Genomic DNA, 12,021 nt, shown 5'->3' on the forward strand with positions numbered 1-12,021 from the left:
AAGTCAGTTGTGATCACTGCCTCACAAGCCCAAAATGTATGTGATTTCCCCCATGCTGTTGCCAGGCAGCCTTCTACAGCTCCTCAGTGGAAGGGTCATTATTCACTTTTACTCGTCACCCGAGGGCTCTTGCTCTGAGGAGAAAAGGAACTGTTTAGAGAATAACTTGTGTTCTCCCCAGCGTATCTTTGTCTGGTAGTCCATAAATCTCAGGTGCTGTCAGCGGTGAGTGGAAACGATGGGTAATGTTGGGCTGGGAAGGATTCTTATCTCACATCCAGTTACTTAAAGATAACAGTGTCTGCTGACATGTTCACTGTGCTTTGGGTCTGGAGTACCTTGTGCAGGATGACTGGGTTTAAGATTTTAGCCACAAGGTGTGGTGGGGAACGAGCGACATGGCAACTTGCTTTGTCAGATTTTAATCAGAATAGGAACACGAGGGCAAAGCTGCTCCTCACAATACGATCAGGTGGGAGCTTAAATACTTCTGTGGATATGGGAACACTTCAGGCTTCCCAGTTCTGGTCTAGAACATGGTTTTGTAAGGCAAGATTCTCTCAGAAAAATCACAGCCACCACACAGCTTTCGTAATCCGTGATTTTTATTTGTAACTTCAATCAAAGCCGAGCATACCCACTCAGATGGCTCATCACAACACAAGGACACGCACAGATCCACCTCTACGCGTGGATTTCACCTCAGCCACCACCACCTCCAGGAGCACAGAACGCTCCTGGCCGTGCCCCGGGTCTGCGGTTGGGCACAGCGGCTGGGTGCTGAGAGAAAAGCGTGGCATCGCTCACCGCTGAAGGCCACACGTGAGAAATAAAAGGAAAGTCAGAAGTTGAGAGGAGAGGAGCACACGCGCTCCTGGAGGAAATTCGACAAAAGTTTAATTTCCTGTAGGAAAGCGTGCCGTAAAGACCCGAGGAGCAGAGCTGGTGCTGGCAGCCGGGGGCTGCGGCACACCTCAGGATCCCGCCGCGGGACAGGCGCTGGCTCTGAGCATAGCTCCGGGCCTGCGCTCCGTTCTCTCCAGGCGGGCCGCGGCAGTGGAGGGACCCTTCCTTTCCCTCGAAACCACTGTAGCCAGCCGGAGCCCCGTCGCCCGCCGGGCAACCCCCGCTCTTCTCAGAGACCGCGCCGCCCGCTCCCGCCCTTCCCCCCCGCCGGAACTCGCCGCGCGGCCCCGCCTCAACGGCCGCGGCGGGGGAGAAGGCGCGCCCCCGCGGGCGGGCGGGCTGCCAAGCGGGGAGCCGCGCGCGCCCCCGCGGTGGGCGGGGCGTGCCCTGGCGGGCGGGGCGGGGCGGGGCGTGCCGCCGTGCTCCTCCCCAGCGCGCGGCGCCCGCCCTCTCCCCAAGGTGTCGGCGGCGCCGGCGGGGACGCGCTCGCTCGTGCCCGCGCCGCTCTCCCCCCACCCCCCCGCCCCGCTCCCCTCGGCTCTCCCCGGCTGCGCTGGTAGCTGCGCTCGGCCATGGCGGCCCCGGCGGAGCTGAGCGCGGAGCGGCTGCGGGCGCTGCCCGGCAGCTGGAGTTACGGGATCAGCCAGGGCGGCCGCGTCTTCTTCATCAAGTGAGCGGGGCATTGCTGGGGGGAGGAAGGGGTCGCGGGGCGGGGGCTGGGCGTGTTGGGGGGGAGGGGGGGGCGCGCAGCCCGACTGCTCGCTGACCGGTCCGTGTGTGCGTCCCCGCAGCGAGGAGGCGAAGAGCACGACCTGGCTGCACCCGCTGACCGGAGAGGCCGTGATCACCGGGCACCGTCGCAGCGCAGGTAGGAACCCTCCCGGCGGTAGGGCAGCGACCCCCGGCCCTGCCCCGCCATGGCCGCCCGGCCGCGGGTTGCCGCCCCGCCCGCCGCCGGCCGAGCCCGGGCCGTCCCGGCCCCTCCCGCTGCCCCCGGCCCCGCCGCGCTCCCCGCACGCCGCCTTTACACCCCGCGTTTTCCCTCCGAGCCGTTCCCTCGCGTTCCTCCCGCCGCCTTGTGTCGCCGCTGTGATACCGTCAGAGCTCCTCTCCGCTCTCTCGGCCGTCTGCAGGTTGTTCACCTGCCCGGCATCCCCTCGCTGCCACCCGTGCCCCCGTGTCACCTCGTTGGGGTCTGCCGGCGGCAACCGGTCACCTGGAAACCCTGCTGCTCTTCACTCTCTCCCATCCGGGCTGAAACGCGTGGGTGGTTTCCAAGTGACTGCGAGAGGGGCGGAGGGGGGGGGGGGGAGAGGAAGGGGACCCGAGCGCTGGGATAACTCGCTGGGAGGAAGGCGGTGTCAGCTCCGGAGCGGGGTGCAGCCCCGACGCCCGTGTCCGCACCGCGGGGTGCGTTTGCCGCCGGGAGGTGCTGGAGCGCGGCTCCCAGCGCTTCTTTCTGCGTGTAACCGCAGGAGAGCTGCACGCCGATCGGACCCTACCGGGCTGGTTGATTTTTGTGTTTGTTTCGTGCTTGTTACGCGTTCCCGTTCTTTAAGAATGGGAAATGGGCTTTTAGAAAGCTGCGGACGGTCTTCTGCGACTTGGGAGGAGTTCACAGAGCGTGGGTTCTGGCTATCAGAACTCTGTGGCTTAATCTGCAGTGAAGGGCTGATGCCGAAGGAGTCATTTAATGCCGGGAAATAGAATTACTGATTGATATCAGGCTCCTCTTTTCCCCACTCTCGGTACTCAGATTAATTGAGAAAGCAGCTTTCATCCGCAGCAGTGTGCATGGGGGCAGATGTATGTGAAGTGCTCTGCTACTTGGACATTAATATTAGCTGAGCATTAATTCTTTTTTTTCGAGCTGTCAGCAGCGACTCTGTTGACTGATGGTGATTCACCAGTAATTCTCTCAGTGTCTCATTTATTTCTGCCATTAAGCCTCTTCTAAGGGAAGCACGGCTTGCTTTAGAGCATCTGGAGTGCTGGATACAGCGTTAGGGGAGTTATTATTATGAGGTAAATAACTTTTGGCAAACCTGCCCACGGCAGGAGTTTGGAGCTCGATGATCTTTACAGTCCCTTCCAACCTAAGCTATTCTATGATTCTGTGAAATGAAACTTATTTCCAAACGCTCAGTGAGGTATGACCTTGAGTACCATAGCCCTGATCTGTAGATCAGAAAATGCTGAAGTACCTGCAGAGCAAATCATCTTCTGTATGTACGTGTGTTTGTTAATTCATCTCTGAACGTACTCAAAAGAAGTTTAAAATATGTCATAAGAGACCATTTCTGAGTGAATGAATTTCACAATACAAAATTCCCAGAGAAACTTGTTAGTAAATAATACTGTGAAATATTTACTAGTCGATGAAGAGGAACTTATCCTGCACTATAAACTGAAGAGCTTTTTATTTCTGGAGAATTACCCTAGAAGGGTATTCTTTTTGCCAAGTTCTTATAGCATCCATAAATACTTTTGCTGGAGAGTCTTCCTGTTTGATGGACTTTGCCCTCTGTCAGTATCAGAACGCTTTGATTCTGGCTTTTTTTTTTTTTTCTTTTCCCCCAGATATTTCACAGCAGTGAAATAAAAGCCATCCAGAGCGAATAAGCAAACAGGAAAAATTACATCCTCCAGACTGAGCGTTTTCTACTTTTACCAGAAAATATATTGTTGCTTCTCCAAATCAGTCAGCGAGTCCTGCCTATCAATTAGTGCTTTTATCAACTGGAGTAAACTTAATGGCAGTGATGCATCTAGAGTTGCACAGTGGTGCCCAACGCCTTCAGATCTTCCATTACATCAGGAAACCGTTACTTGAAAGAAGCTGACCATTAGTAGTGGTTTGGATTTTTTTTTCCAGAGAGATTTTTTTTTCTTTTTTATGTGGGCTTCTGATTCCCAAGAGCTATCACAGAGAGGGAAAAGATGTACCCAATTCCTCTACCAGATTTGCATTGAAAATTATTTTCATCTGAAACTGGATAGAGTTGTAAACACTGCAGGAGCGCTTGTTAGTCACATCAGTAGTGGAATTATGCTAATATGAAATAGCTGTGTGGCATAGTTGATACCATGCCTGTTACAATGCCTGTGACTTGCACATAACACAAGCTCCTTACATTGATTTTTGCTTAGATCTCTCCCTGTCAGGTGATTTGATGCTACTGAAGTTGAAGGCAGAAAGAACTGGCGATGATTGTGAGTTCCAGTGACTTGACAAAGGAGGAAACATTGCTCAACAAGACAGGCTTGAACTGTTACTGTTTGGGAATGACAAATCCAAATCAGATCTCTGTGTGAGCTGTTTGTCTTAGATTACAGAACTAATGAGACAGTATTTTGAGTCAATTTAAAAATGCTCATTTATAGGACTAGAGCTTTCAGCATCTAGAGTGAGGAAGAACAAATGTTAAATACATTAGTGTTAGGGAGTAGACTAGTGTAACTGGCAGTGCTTCAAAAGTTAATTACTGTGCTTTGCTACTTGTTTTCCAGACTTACCCACAGGTTGGGAGGAAGCTTACACTTTCGAAGGTGCAAGATACTATGTAAAGTAAGTTGAGAGTTTATCTGTCACAGTGCTATAATTCTAATTACTTTGTCTGAATGCTGCTGTAGTCTTGAACCTTTTCCAAACTAAATATGGATGTTGTTGAAAAGAATTGTTCGAGCTTGTCATATGAAATCCTATGTTAAAGACTACTTTTGTCGATGAAACCATTTCTTGAGTTATTGTGTTAATGCTTTTTAAGTTGCTTAAGGATTTGGATTCAAATGAAATTTCTGCTATGAGTTGACCAACAGGCAGCAAATATCTGTGCAAGTCAAGAAGACGTTGAGTTTCTGTGGTTTTGACTCTTGTATATATGCACTGTCATGTCATATTCTCAGAAAGACAAGATCTTACTTGGTTGTTGGGAGCAGAATCTCGGTCCAAGCCCTGTTCTGTAGTCATTGTTTGGAGACACTCTGAAAGTTCAATGTGACTGCCTTGCTGATCCCTTGTTTTTGTTTCCAGTATTGATTTCTTTCTAATTTATTTTAATTTCAGTAATTTTTCTTCAGATTTTAGTATGCTTGAAGGAGTGTGTCCATCGTGGTAGAATTGCTGTCTGCTCTTTTTGAAAGAGGGGCATGGAAATAGAGTTCCAGTGTAGAATTTCAGAGGTTGAGTTGATTGGATCATCTTAGAAAGTTTGTCTCTCTAGATAGTCAGACTTTCTTCAACTGAAAAATTCTCAAGTGGAAAGCTAAAATGCTCTTTTTCTAATATTTGACAAGTTGCAGGCTTTACTCAATACATTCAGGATTTTTTGTTCACTATGCTGTGTGTTTAGTTTTCCATTATTAAACCATCAGTGGGGTGAGTTCTGCAAGTGAAGATTACCAGTGATCACAGGGCTATAAACTGCAGGTAGGTTTTGCTCGTCTTAGTGTTGAGCAGAAAGTAGCTGCTCTGTGTGAGTTGCATTCTAAACATTGTGAGATGGGTTTTAGGCAAGTGTTGCATGGTTTATTCTGCATACTTGTAGGAAAATCGTTAACACTGAACAAAATTCCTTGATTATACTGAGCAGTAATTCTTCAGAATGTGACCAGAACTTGTGCCAGGCTCTCTAGAAGGGGCCTTTTTGTTACTAGACAACGTGTTTGTTTCACTGTTCTGTTCTGCCTTCTTGTAGCTTACATTACACTGGTATTGTATAACAAATGACAAGAACTGCACAGGTCTGAGGACAAGAATGTGCTAAGGATTTCACCCTCTGCTGTTCTGTTTGCATAGTTAAATATAGAAGAGTGAAAATTAAAACTGTGTATATAATACAGAAAAGTATTTTTCTATACCTTTGCATTGAGCAATTTATCATAGAATAAGCCTACAAAGAGTGTATTAGCTATAGTAGCTGGAAAATATCAGCTTGAGTTTTCTTTGGATAAAAAAAAAAAAAGCAATCTGTAAGGACAGCTATTGTAGAGTGGCTACTGTGCTTATGCATGAATAAACCAAGTGGTTACTTGTTTGTGTACTCCTGAGATCTTGTGTTCACGGTTTTATCGTAACAGTTAAGAGAGACGTTAAGTTGATTGTTTTGCTGATAGCCAACACTAAATAGCTCTGCTTATATTTAAATTTGTGCCACATCTTTGAAAACATGTTGCACAAACAACACTTCTCTGTGATTTGATCGATGTAGGAGGATAGCAGGGGTAGTGCTGTCAAGTCTGCTGAAGGGTTCAGATGGTAGGACCAGTTTGTCATCCTTAGTTAAATGTGTTTGTTGTTTCACAGGTGTAGCTACTCAGGCTGGGTTGAGGCTTGTGCCTGATGATAGCTTCTCCTTTTAAAGTTCTCCAGCACCAGTAGAGCTGAATGCTGGGCAAGATGCGAGAGCTAACGCAGACAGGGTGACAACATTATAATCACTATCCTATGCGGTGTAACTCTGGATGATGTGTTGATTATAATCATTCTAGTTGTCTGAGTCTTAGCTACCATGGTGTGCCCACATGACTGGGAAGCAGCACGGCTTGTTATGACCTTGTCTACGCAGGCATCCCCACATATACATTTTCAACCTGCTTGCTTGAATGTACGTGTTTGCTAAATGTCAATGCTTATTATGCAGATCAAAGCAAAATAAAATTATGCTAAAACTAAAAATACTAAAAACATGCTCAGGGTCTGGCCTGAAAGAAATGCATTGTTTTGAGTTCTGATATGAGTGGTGGAGTTCCAGAGGAATGAATGTTAATGGCACTCTATTGATGTGTTCAACCATGTGAAACTTGGCTGCTGAATTTCTGTAATGTGTCCAGTAGGAGAGTTATATAAGAAGGATAGTCGAGTTTCCTGATCACATAAATAATTTCACCTAGCTTCTGAGCCGCAGCTTCAAATATGTGGGTTGAATGAAAATATTTAACAACCTTGCTTGATGGTAAGATCTTATGCTAGACTGTGTTTGAAAATAAAAAAAAAACCTTTTGAAAATGATTCTTATGGTTCTTTAATAATAGGTCTTCAGTGTTCCAAATGGGTGTGTCACTGAATCTATTACTGTGCTTTTTCTGGCTTTGATGTAGTAAACACTGTGTAATCAAATTGGGATAATGTCGAGGAGATAATCGTCATCTAAATCTTAGCATTCCTGGGACTGGCATTTCAAACAAATGACTCAGGAAGCAGACTGCATTGAAATGGGATTATTTTTAAAGGACACCTTATTTTTCCTTATGTTGCATGCATTCATTTTCAGAATAAGTAGATACCAAATGGTGACACTCTTTTTTTTTTTTCTATAACATTGAATTTGTTTTGTCTTTAAAAAGGAAATATGTTCTGAAACAAGGATAGGTACAGAGTTATTTCCATTGCTCAAAGAGGTTTTAGTTTTGGTATAGAGTTATGCTAATGAGTTGATGTTAGGCCTTTGACTTCCTGTGTTTTGGATTAGTAGAAGACTTGTAATACTTGATAATGTCAGTGTCTTTCTCCCACATCTGTCCCCATCCCCTCTAAATGCAGATGATAAAAGGTATTGTTTGATAGGTGGAATAAAAAGAAGTCGTAACGTTGCACATTTTCTTATTAGATCTGGTTGGGTTAATATTTTTTGTCTCCTCCAGTGTGAGGAAATCTTCTTGTTTCCTTAACATTAGAAGTGTGCACGGGTAGCCCTTTACTTAATGCAAATTGCCATTAAACTTTTTTGGGTAATGTTTGGTTCATAAAATAGCTGAAGTTCCTACCTGCAATGGAGAGCTGTATGACTGTAGAATGGAAAAATTCAAGTACTGTCTTATTACTTTATTGTCAGTTCAGTATGAAATCTTGTGTATCATCAGGGAAAGCATAATAATACGGAGTAAAACTCCTTAGTTTGAAAGTGATGGCGTACTATGTTGAAAAACTTGGGAGTTCTCTTTTGTTCACAGACTGTTTCAGTGGACTGTTGAATTATATGTAGTGTATTGAGCTCCCTGTGAGTTTTGGAAAACTGGGGGCTTGTCTTCAAAACAGATAACCTAGATAGTACTATGGGATGCTTAAGTTACTTAGATTATTTATAAGTGTATGAGGAAGTGGATCCATGTGAAGATCCAAGTATGGTACTTGATAGAAAAGACATACTTGGTCACTGGCTTGAGCTTCTTACCTCTTAAGATTAATGTGAATTTTAGACATGATGTTTATAATTACTGCATCATTGTTAGGTACCGATATACTTGATTGGAGTGCTATGAAATTGCAGAAGTATGTCTTTCTCTGCATTTATGTGTGTTTGTTTGTATGTTCAGGAAACTTTTCTCTGGTTAAAAACACCCAACTATTTAAGTTAGGGCATTTGCTTGCTTTTCCTGCTATTTTTTAATTAATTTCTCATTCTGGTAGTACTAAACATATGGTAGTAATTTTGGAATGACTTTACACCAGATTTATGTTGTTTAGGTTATTAACTTATGAAATAAAGTTATTCAAAAATCAATTCAATGATATTTCATGAGTTTTGCATCGGTCTAACTCATGGGACTTCTATGGAAGTATTCCTAGGTAAGCTGTTAAGATGTTTAGAATTTGATTTTTCTTAGCCCTGTGTAGTGCTGATAATTTTTTGAGAATATGAAAGCTGACTGAAGTCACTAGGTGAATACCCTTAAAAACACAAAGAATTAGGAAGGCTAAATCTGGATTTTAGAGTTTTGTGTTGAAGGCTGTGTTTTCCTGTACTTACCAGAAGAGTTTCTGCCTGTTTTTTTTGCTGAAGCAAAGTATTGGTAAACCCAGGTTGAAGCTGAGGTGAGTTCACTGTTGAATCAAGTAGGTGTTTCAAATGCTTTTGTGGAGACTTTCATCAATAGAATTGGCTTTCAAACATGTAGTTTGAAAATTGGGTAGGTAAGAAAAATCTATTAGGCGATTAAATGAGATGAGATCTTTTCAGCCTTCAGTTTCTGTTGTTTACTAAAATAAACTCCTGCTTATTACGAATTCAGCTTTTGTTTGAACCTTTGTCTTCTATGTGCATTCTAAAGATCCTCTCCCATTCAGCTGAGAAATTCTCCAGAAAAATCAAACATCAACTAGTAGTGTTTGCAGAGAAGCCCTTTATTGAGAGGAAAAATGGGAATTGGAAAAAAAAAAAAAAAAGTAAGAACAGATTGTTTTTCTCCAGTAAGAATCATGGTATTCCTCCAAGAAATTTAGTCCTGCTCTGGTTACCTCTATCGCTTATTTTGCTAAAAGTCAGGAAAGACTAAAATTTATTCCTGCCCTTCTTTTCTTTATTTTTCTTTTTTTCATAAGACCTCTGGATCAAGTAATGGTCTAGGTAAATGGGTGACCTGCCACATAAAATTACAGCAAACTGATCTGTGCCTTCTTCCTGTGGGCAAAGCAGTTCCAAAAAGGAGAACTTGTTAGGATTGCATGCAAACTTGCTATGTATTTTAAGATTTACATCTTTATATCACTGCAGTATTTTCAAGAACCAAAATTAATGCAGGGAGCATCCTGCTTGGGAAGTGCTCAGGCATTTCACAGCGCTACTGCTCAGTAAAACACCTCACTACATTAAAGCTTCTGCTGCAGTTCTCCCTGTGGAAAGGATGAAGCTGTCTTTCTTGGGAACCCTGGGGAAAGTACACACTCTTGCTCTGTAGGGAAAAGTGGAAAAAAAAAAAAAATCTGTGGAGGCAGATAGGAACAGAAAGGGAATCTTGTTGTGGGGGAGCTGTGGGATGGGCTAGCTGCCAGGGGGCTACAGCAGCATGAGCAAAAGGCAGCAGCGGAGTGGGTGCAGAGCTGAAACAGGGAGTGGAGGTGGAGGGGTTCTTGGCACTGGAAGAAATGAGCGTGGGTCAAAGGAGGAGAGGGAAGGCTGCATCCTAAAATCGACTTAGAGAGGAATGCACAAGAAGAGGATGGAGAAAGAAATGTGGCCTGATGCAGGAGAAGGCTGAGAGGGTGGGACTGGGTGCAGGAAAAGGAGTGGAGACTAAATGGGCAGGGGTGGGAGTTAATTTCCTTGCAGCAAACTCGTTGGGAGATGGTAGGTGGTAAGGTGACAGAGATGCATCCTACAAAAATGAGCTGTATGCCCAACAGGGACTGCTACTCTTTGCTTATGAACCTGTTTCAAAGTTAGTTTGGTGAGTAGAACATCAAACATGAAAGCTAAGGATTCTTGTGCTTGTAAAGCCTTTTGGAGTGTGACATTTTGTGGTTGATGTTTTGAGCTGTCTTGTTCTTGAAGTGTGTTTCTGTATTCAGTAATACCTTTAGTTTTACTAAAATAGACATGAAGCTGTGGAAGAAGTTAATGTTGCATTTTTTGTTATTGTTGCTTCTAAGTATTACCAACTAAGAATTAAAGGGTAATTACTTTAAAAAAAAAAAAAAAAAAAAAAACTGGACAGAATTTGTGACATGAAACATGGAAATCCATTAAAAAGACACTGGAATCACTCAAAATTTTTGGTAACTCATACATTACTAAGCCAACTTCAGCAATTTTAGATCTTAGGGTTTGGAAGTGGTAATGCTTCTTTTCTCATTTTGATCTTCACTGGTTACTGAGTTAATAATAGCAGATAAAGATAATGCACGCTTTGTTATTACTGTGAAGAGAATTGTTCTGTGTGCTTTCATTTTTGGTATCCACACTGTGTGAAGGTTCACCTTCCCCTCTCCCTCCCTCCCCCCCAAGACCCCAAGTATTTTGAGACCTGTCTTACTCCATCTGTTCCATACAGATGCTTTTTCTCTTCCCATCTCAGTCCCTGTGCCCTTCAGTGCCTTGAGCTGAGAGCCACTGCCAATAGTGGCTGAGCTGGCAGGCAGGTACTTCCTGAGCTTTGCCAACAGAGGTGTGCAATTGGTGCAGTCACTATTCAGTGGAACTTCTACAGGTCCAAATTTGACCCAGTGCACATTGTTTTGCTTTTACTTAAAGGAATTGTTCATGCTTTTTTTTTTTTCTTGTGGTCTGTGAGTGTTTTGTTTTACCAGATCAAAACTAGCATCTGTTGTGGTGCTGCGCTAAGCCTGTTTTTCCTGAGTATGTTTATGTTACGCTGGCTCTTATTCTAATTCTAATGAATTGCACTTTCATTAAACCTGAGATACACTTTGGCTTGGCAGTTCAGACTGATCTTCAGTATGCTTCTTTGTGTGTGCGAGAGAGGGAGAAAGCTCTTGTGAAGCTTGAGGCAGACACTGACTGGAAGCAAAGCTCCTCAGCTCTGGCTGCTGGGGCTTCTCTCAACGTGGAGCCTTTGTGTTTTTCCTGTGTTTCAGTGAGTAAGTAACTAAATTTAAACGTTTCTTCTCTCTCCTTCCTTTACCTTCTTTCTTTTGAAATGTGGGAGGTGGCTGCTTTCCTCCGTTCTTGCCTTTGGCTGAAAGGAATGTGTTCTCTGACAGTGATGTTGGGAAGAAGTTACAACAGCAGCCACCTTCAGATGAAGTTTCAGAGCAGGGACTTGTTCATAGGCACCTCAGTAAACTATTTGGGAAAGGCTCCAACTTCCCAGCACTGAATAGGCCAGGCAGTGTTCAAATGGTTGTTAGTGGTGTTGCATCTGTCTGCTCTGGATGTATAAAACTTAAATTGAACACTTGTTTGTGAAGTGGAAAAAGGCTTTTGGACAGTATTTTGAATGCTTGTGTGGCCTGCGATGCTTGTAGAGCTTTATATAAACAAACAAACAAAAAAGGTTGCACGTTCAGGACGCTTCAGCAACTTGGTTCTTTGTGGCTTTCTCCATGTTGACTTACTAAAAGCAGTAACTTGTAAGAAGAAGTAGAGTAACAAGCAACCTGTTCTTTAAAATTTGTGTGTTCTCTTCCAAAGTCGACTACAACTTGTATTTCGTGGAAATAGTAGTTAAAGAACTAATTTGTGTTTTATTGCCTGAAAACATTTCAGCGTGTCAGACCAGGTTAGAGGAATCCTTGTATACAAAGGTGTTTCAGAAGGAAATATTCAGCTAACCCTTTGGTTTTAGGTATCTCCTTTGTTATCTTTTGTTTTCAGAGAAACTCAGGTTTTTTACTACTCAGTAAGTAGGAGTAATGAAATTGCATAAAATCTGTAAAAA

At 43.9% G+C, this 12,021-nt stretch overlaps 1 protein-coding gene across 8 annotated transcripts in view; it reads left to right on the forward strand.

Moving 5' to 3' along the window:
- The first annotated feature begins 1,402 nt into the window (after positions 1–1,402).
- The window catches only part of PLEKHA5 (pleckstrin homology domain containing A5), a 168,416-nt gene continuing 157,797 nt past the window's right edge, over positions 1,403–12,021 (forward strand). For 5 of the 8 annotated variants that reach the window (XM_031597807.2, XM_031597810.2, XM_090145944.1 and 2 more), the window contains exons 1-3: positions 1,404–1,576; positions 1,698–1,774; positions 4,417–4,474. In XM_031597807.2, the coding sequence (XP_031453667.2) occupies positions 1,479–1,576; positions 1,698–1,774; positions 4,417–4,474 (233 nt within the window). In that variant the 5' untranslated portion in view covers positions 1,404–1,478. Of the gene's footprint in view, positions 1,577–1,697; positions 1,775–4,416; positions 4,475–12,021 lie in introns of all 8 variants that reach the window. The other 3 variants (XM_090145968.1, XM_031597811.2, XM_031597813.2) reach the window with 2 other exon arrangements.

The sequence above is a fragment of the Phasianus colchicus genome, chromosome 1 (assembly GCF_987193195.1).
Source record: "Phasianus colchicus chromosome 1, bPhaCol1.hap1.1, whole genome shotgun sequence".
Lineage (NCBI taxonomy): Eukaryota > Metazoa > Chordata > Aves > Galliformes > Phasianidae > Phasianus > Phasianus colchicus.